A 20,149-nucleotide genomic window follows, 5' to 3' on the forward strand; every position below is an offset into this window, starting at 1 on the left:
GCGTAAAATGCTTGCGTTAGCGTTAGCGTACGACGCAACGCTAACGCAAGGAAAGACTGCACTGCGTGGCACAAGGTAGTGTTTTAGAATAGCGGAACGGAGAAAAGCGTTAACGTTAACGCAAACAAATACAGTGCCATCTAGATGTAAAAACACAAAGTACTGGAAAGCCAAATCCCCACGAAATGTCGAGCTTATCCAATGCCGAATCCGCAAGTGTGTCCCTAAGTCAAGCTTATCGAAAGCCACAGTCGATGCGTTAATTATGCATGTAGGTGTTTGGTTTGAGTGTTGTTTTGTCAAGAGTCGTGAAACACACCGATTATTCTTAGCATGCCGCGATCGAGTGTTCTGTGGGACCCATATTACATGTCCTTTTTAAGTTGGGATGACATAGACGCCCTCATGCTTCGGGAACGAGAGCAACCGCGCAGGTTCTACGTGTCCTCAAGATCCACTCAACATCGAAGCTATTCCGGAGGGGACGTTTCGCCGGCAATTTCGCTTCCAGAAATCCGATTTCCCACTTCTTTCCACTTTTTTGCAACGGACGCCCATCTTGACATCCGTCCGAATGGGTTCAAGGCGAAAACCTCCATCAGGAGGTTCATGTCGTCGTCGTCGGTAAAACGCACGCGTATTGTGACCACAGCACTGACCACACTACTGTGTTTTGCCGCGGAAAACGTGACATGCATCGGCTTGACATGCGGCTTATTCTATGATGCGGCTTTACACCAAGCTAACGAGCGAAATACACTTGGGCGCCATCTCGAGGCGGATACAGCAAACATGAGCAAACATTAGCAAACCCTCTCGTTAAGCCTACTGCGCCGCTAATCGAGAACGTATATCGTAAACAACGCCCATTTGTTACCTGTGCGCCACTGTCGAAGCATCATCACACAAATCTAAAGCAAACACGAGCATCAGTGGGGAATGAATGAGCCGAACAGTGCAGGCCGACGACTCGATAGATCCGAAGCGGGCTGCTCTCACTTCGACTGGCGCCGCCATCTTGCCGTACGTAAGGCTCCCCTTGCGTGCGTTAGCGTTCAACGCTAAATCCTGAAAATAGCGTACGTACGTAAGAGCTCCAGCAGCGTTTACATACAGCGCATGCGCAGTGTGGTGCGCGCAATGCTAACGCTAACTCTTTGCGTGTGCTGCTTTACGCTATACTAAAACTCTCTAATTTTGACCACCAGGGGATCTTCAGTGTGCCCCCAGTGCATGGGGCACGGGCGTCTGCATTTTTCCTCCATCGAAATGCGGCCGCTGCGGCCGGGATTTGATTTTGTGACCTTTTGCTTAGCAGTGCAACACCACAACCCCCAAGCCACCTTGGCCGGTGGTGTGAGATGGTGGGCGGGAGATGCAGTGCAGCGTGGTGCCATCTCTCAAGGTGATGCAAAACTCGCACCGTGGAACTCTCACATCGCTGGCGTTCAGCGCTCAGCACCAAAAGATGACAATGAAGTGTATAATGCCCTGTACCTGCTTTTTGAATGTCGCTATTGGAAATTGCAAATAAAATTTCAGCATACTAGAAGTTACAGCTTCGGTGATATTGTGAACAAAAATTAGGAAGAACTCTGAAGCAATATTTTTGTAACTTGTTTGGGCAGTAACTAGCATATGTAGTGCGGTCCTGTACAAAGGGTTGGAGGCCAGAGACCGCATTTCTGAAAGCTTTGACTGGTTGCGCATATGATCACGTTTTGTTTTCATAACTTGCCCAAACGTTCTCTCTTGAGTGCCCGGATAACGGCTCTGGCTTTTGGCTCAAGGTCACTTGAAGGCCACTGACAACAGGAGCTGAAAGCATTTCATGCTTAAAAACATGTTCTACAGAAAGAACTTGGCTTCACTCAGCCACAGTATCTAGGGGCCTTGCCTCCCAAGGGTTCTTTATCCTGTGTAGGCAGTTATATGTATAAGTGTGGTGATGGGGGGGGGGGGGATGCAATTTATCCACTGGAACATCAACTCACTACGTTTAAAGCTGAGTTGTGGAGAAATGCTGGTTAGTAGCACCCTCTACGGGAGCTATAGCAAACTTTATTATCCACTGCAGTTTACACTATGCCCAAGAACTTCTCGAAAGCACTAAACTTACTCCGAAAATCGCCAAAATTTGTCCACTTTGGTGGACAGCATGTAACAAATGGTTAAGATCAAGTGTATCGCATGATGAGATGTGAGCACTTAAGAATAATTTTTCTACTGCTAAATGATCTTCACGGCATCTTATGTTTGGTTGTCTCAAGAGACTGTGGAATAACCAACACATCGCAACAACGATTCGTTAAGGCGCTGCCCTCATGTCTCGCTGTGGCTACATCAGTACAAAACGATACAAAATGCTTCTTGTAATGTGCCTAAAATTTAAAGCAGCGACAAAGTCGAAATGATTGTGGTGAACGAAGGCCGCAATTATTGCACTTTGAGATGGATGATGAGCTTTTTCTATGTGCTGGCACGTTTTCTTCAATAACGATTAAACATTGTCATTCCAAACAGTAACAGCTGGGAAGAAGGACTTCATGAGTGCCGTATGCTGGCGCTGCGCACACAAATTTTAAAGAGGGGGAGTGTTGGGACATCCCTTTGAATCTTCACATCTGGGGAATCGCTGCAGTCGCCAAGTATTGTGTCATTCCAGCCTGCGCTCTGCTCCATGTAAGTGCGAGAATGTGCGAACATATTAGAGCTCCCGTGTACGTGCACGATCATTCCTCGCTGTGGGGACGGTAGAACAAACGAACCTCGGCCTAGGGGGCCTTGGTGACCTCCTCGTGTGCATGGAGGCACCCTACCTTGGCCCAGTCACCCACATCATCGGGGGACGTCTTAGTCCTATTGCCTGACAGCTATTAATGCCAATTCAGGTAATTTAGCATGTTGATTTTATTTGTGTGTGGTTGTTCAATCACTTATGGCGACGTGATTGCACGTGGGAAAATGTAAATGCGAAAGTTCTAATGGTCTGCGCGTTTACTCCCAGGAACACTGTAGCAGTAAGCATATGTCGTACTTTTTAGTCATCTTAAGTTCCTATGTTTCAAGATACAAGGGCGAATCAGAAAGTATGTGCCCCTATTGCGATGGCAATTATACGGGCACTCCAAACGCATTTTCGCGTACGGCGTCACCGTGACGTGGCGTCACCGTGAAAGGCGATAACACCGTCGCCATGTGTTGTATGCTGTATGTGAGAGTGAAAGCACGCGAGGGAAGCCGATGATCGGGGGTCAATCTGGTGTGCGCGCAAACAAAAGAAAGCAGACAGCAGATGCGCTGTGTTCCGTCATGCAATGGGTCGTGGGGGGCTGGGAGGGGGGGGTGGCAGCGCTGTGCTCCAGCAGCAACTGCGCATTTCGCAATAAGGCGCAAGGGGAACTGACGATCACTGCTCGCTCTCGAGTATATATGGAGGAAAGCGGGTAGGCAACGCGGGAGGGAGGGGAGGCGGGGAGGGGGCTGTCTTTGACTCCGCCAACAAGTGCATACTTATGGCCGCACGACTGCGCCATATCTCTTGAAAAGGATCTACAGCCGGCTCATACCTTTGTGCGCGCTATGTTCTCGCCACTCTTATGTTGAAGCGATAGACTGACCGAAGGTCACTTTGCTCGCTGTTGCTGCGTGTCGCTGCTGCATCTTCAACAATTCACAGCAGCTGCATGCCACGGAGCTACCGGCAGATAGGGCCAGACTGGTCTGAGAAAGGTCCACCACTTGGAATGGATAAGTTGACTTCACATTTATTGTCGTAATTTAGCTAAAAAAAAAGAGAAAAAAATGGCCGATGATTACGCTTCTTGGTGATGCGATCATTGAGCGCAGCTGCTGCCTTATCTCGACTACAGGCAGCATACAGAACATGCAGTGCCGAACAGAGGCGGTTCTGCGTTTTGGATTGGGCAGCCCACACCGCGATCCACCGCTATCAAGCTGGCACTCCAGCGATGCGCCATCTTAGTGGGTCACTGCCGCGGAGAGGGGGCGAGGGAGCAGATCAGCAATTATTATTTAATGTTTCTTCTGAGGTGGGATGAGGGATTGGGTAGAGAACAGGGGTATTGAGTAGAGGTCACACACTCATTCACTCACAGACAGGTCTCAATGTGGCCGCACAAGGTTGGGGTGGGAAGTAGAAGTAAGGGGAGAAAACACTATGACTGTCTTCGAGTCACCGCAACGGCACTGCGCTAGGTAAGGGGACGTATAGGGCAAAAGTGCAGGCAGGAAAAGGACAGCCAGGTGCAAGCACAGCCAGAGGCAACAAATGCCACTGAGGAATGCACCCCACAAACGGGGAAGCAAGAGACACAGCTGAAAGCCATACAGCAAAGCGGCTGGTTTTGTCTACAGCCTGTGAACAGCCTGTTTGTCAATATGTATTAAAAAAAGAAAGAAAAGCAAGCTCTTCAGCGCATAAACGATTTCGCTTGTTTTTTTTTCTTTCTTCTAAGTGATGAGGGTAAAAGAACAAAGTTATTTTATTTGTGCGCTCTTTGTTATACTAAGGCCATCTTATTTTACTGCCACAGGTATTGGTGCAATGCACCCGGAGAAATCCATCAGGCACGCTTTTCATGATTGGGGTCATGATGTGATGAGCCTAGCATGCCATTTCGCGCATCCCTTGATACCATAATGAATGTGGTTAATTGACTTCAGAAAATGACTGACACCTGCCATAAATCTCGCAAAAATTTAGAGAGGGATTGTTCAATCATGCATATGTACTTGTTTGGCGAGATACAACCTGAATGGTGTACATTTGTTTAAGGGTGTAAGAGTGGACGAGAACCGTTACAGAAAATGACACCCTTTGGGTTGTATCTTGCCACGCAACAATAATCGTCATCTGTCTTGTCCACATTTCTTTTCTTTAATGCTGAAAGCCCGGTACTTCCAAGTCACGAACGGCATACACGTTATCAGCATGACAGAGCATTCGCGACAGGAAAATAGCGAGCTCAGCATTTTCAAGAAAGGAAACTCAAGCAAGACAGATGACGATTATCGTTGTGTGGCAAGATACGACCCAAAGGGTGTACATTTGGTTAAGAGTGTAGAATGTCTAGTGAAGGTACAAACAACAGTGGCTGCACCATCAGATACACTGACATGTGGATAACGTGCCACGCTATCTTGCACCGCGTGGCTCCAGCAGCGAAGTTGACAATCGCCCTGTGCATCGACACCGATAATCCACTTGATGGAAGATGCGACGACAGAGGCTCCTGCGTTTCTGTGTATGTCCGTGCGAATCAGTAGCCAAGATCGCTTCTTAGAAGGTGACACAGATAGAAAGCCCCCATCGCCGCAAAGATGGTGCAACACTGGCAGGTCACAAATTATACTCGCATTGTAAGCGTGACATAGAAAGCAGTGAGCGCAGATATGTCAAGAAATGGGTGTTTATTTGCCACATGATAATCGTCATCTGTCTTACCCGCATTTCCTTTAACGCTGCGAGCCCGGTACTTCCAAGTCACGAACAGCATGCGCATTATCAGCATGACAGAGCATTCGCGACAGGAAAGTAGCGAGCTCAGCGTTTTCAAGAAAGGAAACTCAAGCAAGACAGATTATTATTCTTGGGTGGCAAATATACACCGCAAAGGGTGTTTGTTGGTTTAAGAGTGTTGTGTGGCAGATACACCCCAAAGGGTGCAACTGTTTTTAGGCAGGCAAGCATTTGTGCTTTATTCTATACATATTACAATCTAAAAAACTTCAAGCAAAAAAGGTTTCGTGCTTACCACTGCTCTGTTCTTGCTCAAATTTTGCAGAAATATCAAATTTTTTGGTCTAGATCGTTCAATGTAACACTTTGCATTGTTACTTGCCTGGTTTTGTTGAGACAAAGTTTTCAATTTGCCTTGGTTGGCGCCCTTCGCAGTATGTGATGTTTAAAACATGGCGGCTATGTCACTTCCGTTATCTACAATACAAAAAAGCATGGCCTCTTCTAAATTGGTTTTCATTGATTGTTAGGGGGTACATGCGAGTGATGCAGACGAATGCAGCTTCGCATATTTCTCTTAAATGGGTCCTGAAACTCATTTTGTAACTGATCATAGCATGACTTCACTGTTGATGGATGTCACCTCACAAATCTCCTGCCGCAATCTTTTTTTAGAATCCTTCAATATAAGTGGAGATAGAGGTAATTATCGCATCAAGTGACTAGTGGGCTCTGGAAGCTGTGCAGGATAATGGCAAGGGGTCAAGGCCGCACCCATCTTTTTTCTGTTTACAACACTACCCTATTTTCTGGTGTATAATCGCACCCTTGTATCAGACGCATATCCCCCCTTCCCACCAACAACAAAAAAAGCTATTTGTATGTAAACTTTGATATATAAGATGCGCCTTCGTAAATACGCATATTTTTGTATATACAAAGGTACACACTTTGCATGTTCACGGGTTCGCATGCGCGTATTTCCATCCTGAAATGCCGTACTTCACTGATTCTTATGCGCTCATCTCCTACGCACTGCTCATTAGGCAACCCGAGAAAAAGATCTCGCACCATCTTGTGTGTGCAAAAATGAAATTGTTTTTCACGTCAAGTGAACATTGTATAGGCCAATTACTATTAGGGCAGCCATGAAGCATCTTATCTTCATTAGAGTAAAGTTAACATATAAGATGCACCATTGTATAAGACTTGTCTCCGAAAATTTTAGTTTAAAAAACACGTTGCACAGTGTGCGGCACTTTCTCGATTGTACACAGGCTCTCGGGCGGCCTCGCTTCGCCACACGCTGGAGCTTTATCACCCATCAGAGCACATGGCTAACACAATAGTCTGAGCTGCGAGAGCACTTGGGCTGTGGCATCACACTGCGGAGCCCGCCTGTGTGACCTCGGAGGCCACGCATAATTTTAGCTACCACTGAACATAGTTCTAGCCACCCTAGCTTTGGGCAGCCGTCGTGTGTTGACCGGAAGTGCAAAGATTAGATACCGTTTTGGTCTTTTCGAGATTGCAGACCTGCAGTTTTCTTTTATTTAACACAAAATTGGCAATCATGCTATTGCTGAGAATGTTCTTGTGACCACAAAATACATGAATACCTGTTGGGCCACTTGCTGAGGCTTGCTTCGTAACTGCTGACGTAATTGCGAAGGGGAGCGCAAGTGATTTTATGGTTTTTGACATTAGATTATAACTTGCCTTCAACATGCATGCAACAATATTTGGCTCACATGTTCACAGGAGCCTCGTCTAGAAGTATTTCAGGGCCCCTTTGATTAAGAACCAGGCAAGTAACTTTGCTAAGTGCTACATTTAACAATTTTGACCATAATATGCAAAATTTGAGCGAAAACAGTGCAGCTGCGGTAAGTGCAAAATGTTTTTTCTGAGATAAAGCGAAATATGCACGTCCCTGTACGTAACATCCTTGCACTGGCCGTGAGATCGACTGGACCACCTGGTGTACACTGACATAACCATACGTAATGTGGATGGCAGCTCGCGCCCTCTGCTAGCCACTTAGCATACCACTATGGACAGGCTATTCTGGACATTGTCAAATACTGCCATTACCAAATTTGACAGCATGGCGGAATTTGACAGAATAGCACTCCGGGTTTACATGCATGCATACACCATGCATATCCTCTGAAGATCGTTCCATGGTATTAGCGCAGTTGTAAATACTGGTATGCATTTCTTGACAGTGTATAGTCTTTACGCTGTAATGATTTCATTGAATTCACATGCCGTGTGATCGTCGCACCCTTTGTTTGCCACAATTAGATTTCGTTGCCGCTTATTGTTTCAAGCACTTCACAAAAAGCATTTGGCGTCGTTTTAAACAAACCGAGTGGTGCTGTGAGACATGAATGCAGCGCTTCTCTAGTGACTCCTTGTTGGGATGTGATATTTAACACAATTCTTGTTACAGTGAAACATGAATGATGTGGCGCATAATCTCTTATCTACGTATTATATGTCTAAGTATATAGGCTATAAGTCATGAAGGTCACTCAGCAGTAGAAAAAAATCTGAACCACTCACATACTCCCATGAACCACTCACATACTCGCCACACTTGGACTGGTTCCTACCACGCTCCGACTCGGTTTGCAGTGATGCGGAGGTCTCTCAAGATTAAAGCCAAAGAAAGCATGTCCCTTCTGAACACACTATAGCTGCTTGCAGAGGAATCTGAGTAGCCACGTGATGTTTGATCTCAGTCGTGCTCCCAGATAGAAGTTGGAGTGCAGCACTATAAATGAACCAAGCAAATGTGCTCTGAATGCTCAATTTCAACCAGGCGAATGTAAACCGCGCCGCAAGAGCACTTCAGACTGGTCGATAGCAACCAGTAGAATGTACCATTAGTGTTACACAACGAACCTTATCTGTGGCTATGCTGTCCTTTTACTATATTGTTGTGATCTCTCTACAGAGAAATTATCTTACTTTGCAAATCGCCCTTTGTGTGGAGTTTTCTTGACGGGCAGTAGTGGCCAATATTTTCTAAAACACATTAACTATCACTATCATGCAAGAAACCATGCTGTGTTTTTACAGTTACTGCAAAAAATTGCACATGAAGCAGTAGTTAAATCCTTCTAATGAGTGGTCTTTCACATTGGCGAAACTTGCCTGACTGAATTTAGTAAATGTGTTGCATTTCGTATGGGAATAAAAAAAAAGTGTATATCTATGTGTAGAAGCAGTGAGGAGCATGAGGAGGTTGGTGCTAGCTCTAAGCAGATCTAGCCTTTCTTAGAAGTGGTGAAGTATAGTGCACAACTTGAAACTTTAATTTCTTTGCGGAGAAACACTGGGTTATTTATAAACTAGTATAAGATTAGCAGGAAGTGCTACATTAGTTGGATTGCATAACATCACTGCCAACAGTATGCTGAATGCAGACCAAACATGCAGAGAAAACGCCAATTAAAAAACTTGAGTGTTACTGAGTGCCAGTCCCTTGTTGAATGACAGTTTACGCTTCTTATATTGGGATGTTCTGCGTGTTTCGTGCAAAAATGTGGCATTGGAGACATATGCTAAGAGTTCACTACAGTCAAGTCGTTTCATTTACAGGCAATCGGCTCTAACCGCTCACAGCGAAGCGTTGCCGCGTATGTTCCAGTGCGTGCCTACCCACATCAATGCCTTCCTTGTGACCTCCTTTATGTACCCTGTTTCACCCTAACTTGGCACACAGTGAAGGCTGCAGGACGTCTGCACTCCACACTGGAGAGAGCCATCCACTTACATAGTTCATGGTCTTTCTGTCCGTTTTTTTTTTCCTCTCTCCTAATGTGAATGTTTTTTGTTTTGTTTTTTTCAAAACAATTTTTGTCTATCTCATTACTCACAGGTTTTGTTTTTCTAATGTACATGTGGCGCCACCTGGCCTTTTGATTTGGAAACAAGCTGGGCCATGGCAGGACTGGACTGGGCGCTCCACATGCAGTCCACTCCGGCCATGGTTGGGCACCCACAGACAAGGAGGTCGGGTTGCCAAATACGCAGGCACACGCAGTGCATACGCCACTTAGACAGGCGTCTAAAATGTCTGCACTGTGGCTTTTTTATTTATTTATTTTTTTGAGCAGACAACTGCTTCCACTTCTGCTTGCCACGGCAGCGGCCAGAGTGATACACTGAGAGAAGTCGCATGGCATTTTACCACGATACTATTGGCCCACAGCGCTCTCAGCCTTCCCCGTTTGTCAAGTTACGCAAGAACAGAGTATAGTAAGAGCACGGTTTGACTGGACTTCCCACTTGCGCCCACCTAGAGTCCAGTCTGGCTGTGGTTAGAGGAGGCACTGACGGTGGCACCACCTGTAGTTGGATCTAGCGGCCATAAGCCGTGGTGCCCATAATTGCTTGGTGGTGCATGTGAGTGCCTTTGTAATGATGCTTTTGTGTGTGTGTTTGTGAGTGGGTGCCCAGAGTTCTGTGCTCTCCTTGTGAGGTACAAAATGCCTTAGACTGATTGTGCCATTAATGAGTACCAACACTGCTTGAGTAGCACTACCGGCATATCCTACCACTTCCCATCAATGCTGGCATACAGTGGCGTAAGCAGGATGGAGCCAGCCCATTGCATGGAGTAGATTGACCCAGCCCTACCTGACCCATATAAGCGCACATGTAAATGCGGATGGGTCGGGTCTGGTTAGCAGGCTGCAATGATTCATTGAACGTGTTGTTTTCTCTCTGGCCTCAATGCAGGCTGTCGTAATAATCTCATCCGTCAGGTTTGGGGGCGAGTGGGGGTGCAAAGGTGCATTATGCGTTCCATAATGGTGAATGTCCTTTAGTAATACGTGTGTCGCACAGTGCACTTACAATTCAGATCGAGCCTGATCAGGATTGAGTTTCTTAGTCTTGCGATTGGCTCTTTTGCGCAAGCAGGGGAGGGAGCCAATCACGGTCAGGAATATTGATGCAAATCAAGCTTGATTGCACTCGAAAGTGGCCGTGTGACTAAGTTCACCACAGTACAGATATGTATTGCAGTGAAATCATTTACTATACAGAAATTTAATGCTGACAAATGGAGGCCTCAGGAGAGCATCTGAGGGCAGGATCTCTAAGGCACCCAAGGGGGCAGTGGCACAACGAAGTTGGAACCATTTGCCCATTTTATGTCCTGGTGGCACTGCCAAACTTTATTGTAATGACACATTGTTTGTACTTGCTGAAATTCTTGCGTCCCTTCACCACATTGCACAACTGTAGTGTAGTGAAAGTTAGTAAAGCACATCCATCAATATGAAATGCACATGTGACCCATGCCATAAGAAAGAGAAGGTGGGGGATACACACTTCCCCCCACACCATCAGTGCGCCTCTATTGTGCGCTATTTTTGACAGCAGAAATTAGCTGCATAATCTCATTTGTGCCTGTCTATTGGTTGTCTAGTTTGCATGTAAGCATGTATTGAACGCCTGTATTGAAATTTGTTTTCACTTAACCAGCACTATTTTTACTAAATCATACATTGTTACCCTTGCTCTCTGCCTCTAGCGAATAATGGCGCAGCTTATGGAAGGTGAGCCATTTTCCACACTCCTACAAGAGGATGATGGCATTCCAAATGAACCTTCACCAGTGAACAGTGGCAGTGATACCACAGCCCAACGACCAACAGCTGCAGAACACCCATCCCACTTCCCTTTTCTAGCCAACCAGTACCAGCAAGGAGGCCTCATGCCTCAACCAGCCCATCTCATTGTGACAGCTCACAGTTCTCAGCCATCTGACCAAGCTGAGTCATGTGACCGTGCTCAGCCTGGTGACCAGACCATTGCATCCAATTCACAAGTAATCAATCATGCTCAGGCACTGGACCAGGACTGTGCTCATGCTCCGACGATTGACCAAACTGAGCAAATGAAGGGCATGCCATTTGCACCACTAGTCCAGCGTAGAGCACCACAGCCAGTTACCTGTAGCATACGAAGGCCTATACCTCATCATCCTGAGGATGTCCCTCGCAAGTTTGTTATGCCGCGACAGCCTACTAAGAATTACATGCGTGATATGGTTGCTGTATGTCAACGCCGAGGGATTGCACCCCCCAAAGACTGGAAAAAGCTTGCAGAAGAGGAAGATATCCGATTAAGACGAATCCATGGGCCATCGTTTGCTTCCTCAACTGTGCAGCCATTTACAGAATCAACTGCACAAACAACCATGCAGCCATCATCACAGGCTGCCTCTCATTCAAGTGGAGAGCCAGCTGCTCAGTCATTTAAAAGCCCCGAACCAACTGTTGCTGCATCAGCTGTGCAACCGTGCCCACAGTCAGCTGTACAAGATCCTGTGCAGTCAGGTGGAGAGCCTGCTGTACAGCCAACTGCTAGTCCTGCTGTGCAACCTCCTTTTGAACCATTTGTGCAGCCAACATCGGGTCCTGCCATGCTCTTCCACATGACACCACCTGCTCACCTGTGTACACTTCAGGAACCCCAGCCATCAGTGGAAACTTCTATGACGTCAGCTCCTGAAGCACCACTGAGTCAGGTGCCTGAAAGCTCAGCCGATGAGCCTTGTACGACTGTTGAGGAGTAAGCACATTTATCTCTCGCTCCTTACATTTAGAGCCTTCTCTATGTTTCTGTAAAAAAAAAAAAAAGCTTTCAAATGTTTTGCCTGCTCTTTTGTTGCTGCCCTGCAGACAGATATTTTAAAGATGTCATTTCAATATGACTGGGCCATCACAAACAATCGTATTTTATCCCTTACATGCTTCAGCAGCCCTGAAAGTGAACATAATTGAAAAATAAAATTCACCTTAGATAGCTTTCATAATATTGCTGGATAACAAAAGTCCCTGGCCTATGCGGCACATGCAGCACAGTCGCAGCATAAGCTGTAGGATAAGCTGGCTTCATAGAAGACTGTCGTAAACTGCTTGAAGACTGTAACTGCAAGTACTGATTATATGCGACAGTTTTTTAATTTGCACACATTTATTTAAACACACTCAAGTGTGCTTTATGATGTGAAAAGTAGGTTACAAAGGACATGCAGCAGGGCTGCTGAGCCCGTCATTGCCTGGTTGTAGCCATGCACAGAGTGCTTCAGTTTGCTTATTCAGCACTGGTTTGTACTTTGTGAGGAGATGGCATAACATATATAGAAGAGTAAACATGGGTATCGAGATAATGTGGCGCATGGGTCACATCGTGGCATGATACGATGCAACTTTGCTACGTTTTGTGACACCTGATGGAATACAATGAAACTGCAATGCAAGGTTTGCATGTATCAGCGCTACACAGCATGCATCTCACATTGTGTGACAAGCGGTACAATACGATGCAACTGCTACATGGCGGGCCACCTGGTGGAATACAATGAAACTGCAATGTCAAGTGTGCACATATCGATGCTATGTGGCACCCATCTCGCATCGTGTGACTCCTCATGCCCTAGGATGCCTGTATAGCGCATGTTTCCGCAGGAGCTAGCAAGCCCTGGCGTGGCGCAGTGGTAGAGTAGCTGACTCCTGCACAGAAAGCTCTGGTTCAATACCGGCAGGAACTGGATATTTTTTTTATCGCACCTGGTGAGAGTGCAAGAGACAGCGGCTTCAGCAGTGCAAAACATTGCCAACTGAAATGGCTATTGGATTGAGCCCATAACAGCTTATACTGTGAAACTGAAGTTCTGGTATCTTCGCATCCCTGTGTGTATTCCCTGCAATTCTTAACCTCCTGCATGTAAAACAGTTATCTGTGGCATGTGGGCCATGGGTCCAATCTTCTAACAGTAAAGATAAATACTTTTTTTAGAATTGTTGGCAAGTTGCATTTCTGAAAATTTGCAAATTATTTATTGAAAACTGCAATCACGTGTGCATTAAGGAAAATAAAACAAAAGAAGAAATTGTTTAACAAACTGCTGTTAGATGCACTGCGGTAGCTCAGTGGCTATGGTGCGCTGCTAAGCACGATGGTGCAGGTATGCTGGCTAGAGGAGTAGTAGTGCCGACTGAGCGTAGCTCTCCACTTCTCCTTATCATGACTCAAGAACGGCGCTGCTGCCAGTAGAACGGTGCTCCTGCACACGTCATCGTCCATTTGCAGGGACGATTATTGTGTAGACAAGAGGTGTGTTTGAGGATATCACTGCTGTTGATTTCAGCTATAATGCATGCTTCAAATACCATTCTGAGAAGTGCAAACAGAGCTATATGGGAAATTTTGCTATTGTTATAAAACATAAAGTACTGGAAAATATTTTTCCAGCTTCTGTGCACAAACGTCACACTGCAGTTTACCTGTTTTGAGCAAGTGAGAGTTACTTTGGAGTTAAAGCCTGTGAACTAGTGTGAGGTTTTCGTAGATTTGGTGTAGCTAAGTATCATTTGAATCAAATAAATAAGGAGGTTCAATGACCAGAGGCAATTAACACAAGGGCTATGGGAGACGCCGCAGTGGGGCACTCTGGATTACTTTTTGACTGCGTGAGGAACGGGGGCCTAAACCTAAGTACAAGCGTTTTGCATTCTGATCCTACTGGAACACGTCTGCCACGGCAGGTAAACGAACTCACAACCTCATCATCTGCAGCACAATGATAACCACCAAGAAAACTTGGTGCATAAGAATTCTATTTAAAGCAAGAATGTTACACTTAGGGCTTAATTTGCAGCTCCTGTGTAATTGTCTTGTTGTTGTTTGCCTGTCTTAAAGCATACGGAAAAATCTTTATAACCATTGATGCTGTAGCTGGCAACGTTTGGTCTATTTCAGCAACAAGCAAACTTGCCTTTCCTGCAGAGTTATGGGGTGCAGTCGTCAGTTCCTTGCATGTAAATTCACACATTTCCAACCAGACATTATGGAGGGTGATGTTACAAACTAATTTTGAACAAAGAGAAAATGTGGCAGCCAGGGAACCTTCCATGCCAGATCCAGTGGCAACACATACAGGATGGCAAGCAAGCACTGCAAGTGCCGGCACAGAAGTCCTGGTGTTGCAGTTTGTGCAGGCTTCGTTCACAGCTTGTTGCTGTGATTTTTCATTGTGTGTGATCACAGTCCCAAGTAATGTTCGCTCTTCTTTTCTCAGGCGTCATAAAAGTTGAGCAGAAGCACCATATTATCGCGTTTTTGGTAAACCTCTGTTTGTCTACCACATGGGTGAAATCATGCATGAGGAACTGTTCTAAAAGCGTCTTTTGTCCACAAGTGGTGTCTCTTGTCGGCACTGAGAACAATGCTGCTTTGGGCTCCCCTGACTGACAGTTCAGAGTGAAAAGATAAATGTGCATGTTGATGTTCTTTGAGGCCAGAATACTGCCACTATTTGGTGCAAACTCTGCTTATTCGGCTTCAGAAATGAGCTTCCGCTAATGATATGCCGCTCACCTTTTCAGCGTAAAAACGGCATCTTTTAGAAACTTGCAAACATGCAATAACATAGACCCATATTGCGCACAAACTGATGGCTTCAGGTGACAGTTTTTCACTATGCATGTTTTATTTATTTTGCGCCATCAGCCACAAGTACCAGACGACATGTGCTGCTAAGCACTGTTCTACTGAGTACAGCACCACTCCGCATCATGACTTTTGCATCATGATGCGGAGAAGTGGTTAACTACACTCCAGACAGGTCGGTCGGCACACCTACTCCTCTAGCGGTTTAGATTGGGGCTGCGGTGGCCGCATTTCATTGGCTTAATCCACAGCCCCCCACTACAGTGTGCCTCATAATCAGATTGTGGTTTTGACACTTAATTGTTTTCTCTAAATAATTGTTTTCAAGCTGCTTTTATTGTTTTCAAAACAGCGAAGAGGACTTCATGTCCGTGCTTCGACGAGAGCTGGATGGACCTTGCCCTGCTCGTGCTGTCAAACCGTAAGTGCTTGCTTTGTGTTTGTACTCAGCATGCGGAAAAAATGAAAACTACTTGAATGCATTGTTTTATCTCCAGTTTCACCTGCATTTGTGCGAGTGGCATCAATTCAGATGCCATAATGTACATTTTGTACTGCTGCATGCTTAGAAACCAGCTACAAAGGTGATTACCATGGTGTCTACCAACCGGCAAAACCGGGAATTTTCAGGGATTAGAATAGCCTGGAAATACTCAGGGAAAACTCGGGGAATTTGTGCTTCTCAGGGAAAATTAGCTGTCACTTTATTAGAAATGGAATGAAAGTCGCCCAAATGCTGGCTTGAGTAACAGAGGAATCTTAACGAATTGTCTTCGACGCCGTGTCGTCGGCTAGTGGAGTTGCCAGTGTACAGTCAACGACCGATTTTCTGGACGCCTCATTTTTGGGACATGCCCAATAATGCGGACGGCTTCGCAGCACCACATACCCCATAGAGTCAATGTATAAGAATGTCTGAAATTTCGGATGCAAGAATCCTTCGCCGTCCGAATTTCTGGACTTTTTGCGCGACGCAGGTCCGAAGCGGCTTTAATCAGAGCTAACACCGCCGTTTTATCTCGCTGCCTCGAACCAGCGCTCTCGCATGCAGATCCACTGGCAACCATAGCCACCACCGTGGCAACGCGAAAGCCCAGTTGCTTCAACGTTTGCTATTAAGGTTCTTGCCGTTCGGTGCCGTGTTTTTCATCGAAAGAATTCGCCTCTGTAATCCTCGTGATTGGCTTCGAAACTTAGAAAGCATGGTGCGTTGCATAATGCCGGTTCCCGAAAGGTAGCTCCGCCTCAACAGCACTGTGATGCGGTGAGGCATATGTGTAGTATTGCGGTGAAGCTTAACAAGCGTGGGAAGGGGCAATTGTCACGGGACACAGTCACTATCATCATCACCAGCCTATCTTATGTCCACTACAGGACGAAGGCCTCTCCCTGAGATCCCCAATTACCCCTGTCCTGTGCCAATCAATTCCACCTAGCACCTGTGAATTTCCTAATTTCGTTGCCCCACCTAAACGAGAAGAAAGGTGGTTAACCGAGGGGCCCGATTTTTATTAGTCATATCATGAGAAGCCAACAACACTGACACCAAGGACAACATAGGGGAGATTACTTGTGCTTAATAAATGAAATTTCACGTGCGATGCTCTACCAATTCAGCTACCATGGCGCTGTTTCCCCATCCACTTTCTTGGGTATTTATGTGTCCTAGTGGAACCCTGGGAGTGTTAGCCAGCGCCACCACTCACAGACCTTGGCGGCGGACTTGGAACGTCCTTTTTGCCGCAGGCACCACGAGAACGTGATCTTTTTGGGTGAAGGCAACTGGTCAATAAACCCACATATGCTACCTGAAGGCATCAGTGTAGCCAGATTCGAGACCCTCGTATGTAATAAACGAGAAGAAAGGGGGTTAACCGAGGGGCCCTATTTTTATTAGTCATATCATGAGAAGCCAACAAACACTGACACAGAGGACAGCATAGGGGAAATTACTTGTGCTTAATAAATGAAATAAAGAAACGATAAATTAATGGAAATTAAAGTGGATGAAAAAACAACTTGCCGCAGGTGGGAACCGAAACCACAACCTTCGCATTTCGCGTGCGATGCTCTACCAATTGAGCTACCGCTGTGCTGTTTCCCCATCCACTTTCTTGGGTATTTATGTGTCCTAGTAGAACCCTGGGAGTGTTAGCCAGCGCCACCACTTCTTCACCACTGAAGATTTACTTCTTCCTGAACCACAGCATCACATTTCAGTTTCGTCACCTTTCAGTACCATTTTCATATTTAAAGTAGGGGTGGGTAAATATTTGAGCTTTTGAATACAAATAGATTACTGCACACCAACTAGTATTTGTATTTGAATAGGAATTGTTCATTATTTTCAAATATTTCAACTAACCAAGCATTTTGTCACACCCGACTGATTCACGGGCTCTTCAGCTACACTTGCCGACGCAACTTCCATTCTGTGAGAAATGTTTGAGAAGTCATGTGCCCTCAAAACATGCAAAAGGTTTGTGAACATTGTCGGGCAGCTGCTGCAATTAATAGGGGTTGCACAGTGTTTTGTCTTCTCGCGTGCTCTTGCAGATGCAAAACACTCACAGGAACATCGCAGCTGTTGCCAATATATACCAATTGTATTTTTCAGTAAATGCTTAGAAGTAAATGCCAGCAGCAGGCAATGTTTACGTGCAATCTGGCGGTGGTCCCAGGTAACTTGTCAAATAGCTTTAAAAGACACATTCACAGATATCTATTAAAAATAACATTTTAAGTATTATAATCAGAATGAGGAATATTCTAGTGCATAACACACTCGGCGAAGAGCTCCACACGAAATTGTTTGCGCGCCAAATCTTGCCAAAATGTGATTATGGCCGGAATGTCTTCGTGCATACGGACAGCTGAAATGCAACAAAGTAGTAGTGTACATAAAAATCAGTGTGCCACATTATTCTCAGCAGTGTGTCATGGCTGTGTGTTTTGTGCATTTAGCAAAAGCAGGTCATGACTCTCGAACTTCGCTGCATACACCTGGCAGTCGAAAAGCGGCTGCGGAGGCACGAATGCACTTGGTGAATGATTGTGTGGAGATGCCATGGCTGCGGTCGGTACCTGCACACCATTTTGTGACCACTTCAGTCATGCTTATCTTTGTTGAACTAGGTAATGAGTAGACTCCAGTTAGATGAGGCACATCTTAAGTGGGTGGCTGCAAGTGAAGCAGAATGAACACCTTCCCGTTACGATTCCCATAATGCTTTACCAGCGGCTACTTGAGGGTGCACACCAATGCCTAGAGCCACCCATTACAAGATTGAAGCCAAATTGTAGTGGAACCATCTGCTTAGCAGAAACCTTAAGGCTATTGCCACTTTTGACATATCCATCGCTAAACCTGCTAAAAAAATGCATATAAAAGATTGTTGCAAACTGTTTGATGCATGCTTCTGGTAAACTGCCAACTGGTAAAACAGCAGTTCACATTGAATGATTACCACATTTGCTCAATTCTGATGCTCATCTTTTGTTTTACAAGAAAATTGGTTTAGAAATTACCTGCACATTTCAATGATATACAAAGCATGTTGGCACTAGCAACAACCTACCATCAGAGCTAGCGACATCAGCATTGTCATCGCAAGATTGTGGCAAACAAGCATTTGTTTGGATGGCAACAACAATGTAGTGATTTCAAATTTTAATTACAGAAACTCATTTAAAAAATAAATTACATGCTATGTTAGCTGCAGCACTGTCGCATTGTCTCCAGAAACTTGCATGCATTGCAGGTAGAACTTGCAAAATGGTTAGTTGAGGCATGAACCACCATCCTGTTTGCAATTGTAGCAAAGTGGTTTAAGAAACACGTAACAATATCAAAAGCAATGGACAGCTAAAAGTGCTATATGTGGCTCTTAGTGATAAAAAGTTGTTCGAGATTGCCGACAATAGACATTAAGTGCAAATAACTTTGTAGGCTGGTGATGGTAATGCGCTGATTTAAAAAAGTTCATTCGAAAGAGCAGTTTTTCACATATTAAGTTAGTGGTAACAAAGCCGCCTCACATATTTTTAGTGTGTTGGAAGTCTTTTGTGCTTTGCCGGATGAACTGGTGAAGTGCTTAGTCTAGGTATGTGCCACTTTCAAGTCCATGATGGTCGCAGAGTTGTTGAGAAATTTAAGTATCGAATGCAATGGACTGCATGGAGGATATGTTGTGGCCCATAGTGATAGAGGTCTCTGACAATGACAAAGATGAACATTAAAACTGTAAGGGAAGTTCTGCAGGTTTCATCCTTTCCCAGTTGCCGAAATTGGAGGCATGCTACATTTTTCTCATAAAATTTGGTGCATATAACTGTCAATGATGTACTTTCACATTCACAAGTTGTAGTTATACTAATGGTAAAAAAATGCAGATTACTTGTTACTTTGAACCCATGAAATACAGATGCCCATCATATTTGGGATAGACTGGCAGTACATGCTGCCAAATAGAGCAGCAGTCTGTTTGGGCATTTTTTTCTGCCTCCTCTTTTAATTAAATTTGCTGGATAATTCAGACTCTTTGTCAGGTTGAATAAACGGCAGACAACAGTGTTTGTGTATTTGTGTGTCTGCTGCGTATGTATGTAATCATACTTTCTTAAACTTCTTCTCTACTTATGTGAATTGGCACCCTGGGGACAAAAGTAAAGTTCCCCAAAACTGCTCTTATGAGGAAAAATTTTAACTTGTGAGGCGACTGAGACTAGTGCCACTTGAGAGTAATGTTTCAAGCATGTGATGTTCCTGCTCACCTGTTGGAATTCTAATGATGGATTACGTTCCAGTTTATAATCTTTTAAATGGTGTTCACTTTCTTCAGAAGTAACAGTAGCTTAGTCACGCTTTAGTTCATTATAAAACAATCCTTGATACTTTAACATCTTCCATTGCTACATTCTTTTTCAGAGAATACCTGAAGTCTGGCTTCTGCTTAGTGATCCTTAATTATGAGCAGGTGCCTTACATAACTACTGCGAATGTTTGCCAGCTCCTTGGATGGACCTCGGATGTGATCCTACAAAAGGTACATGTGTCCTTTCTGCTGTTCACATATAGCATGACTGTTTACAGATATGAGGTAATGTGCAATCCTCAGGATCCTTTTCTTTGGATGGTTTCTTCTTTTACTTGAAAATGCAGGTAAATAATCTACAGGTTACACTTGAGAG

The 20,149-nt window shown here is 45.0% G+C and overlaps 1 protein-coding gene across 4 annotated transcripts in view; it reads left to right on the forward strand.

Annotated features, from left to right (window-relative positions):
* LOC142583459 (uncharacterized) overlaps positions 1-20,149 on the forward strand; it is a 197,806-nt gene that overhangs the window by 152,065 nt on the left and 25,592 nt on the right. For all 4 annotated transcript variants that reach the window (XM_075693941.1, XM_075693949.1, XM_075693955.1 and 1 more), the window contains 3 exons: positions 11,034-12,076; positions 15,312-15,380; positions 19,887-20,004. In XM_075693941.1, coding sequence (XP_075550056.1) covers positions 11,034-12,076; positions 15,312-15,380; positions 19,887-20,004 — 1,230 coding nt within the window. The remainder of the gene's footprint in view (positions 1-11,033; positions 12,077-15,311; positions 15,381-19,886; positions 20,005-20,149) is intronic.

The sequence above is a fragment of the Dermacentor variabilis genome, chromosome 1 (assembly GCF_050947875.1).
Source record: "Dermacentor variabilis isolate Ectoservices chromosome 1, ASM5094787v1, whole genome shotgun sequence".
Lineage (NCBI taxonomy): Eukaryota > Metazoa > Arthropoda > Arachnida > Ixodida > Ixodidae > Dermacentor > Dermacentor variabilis.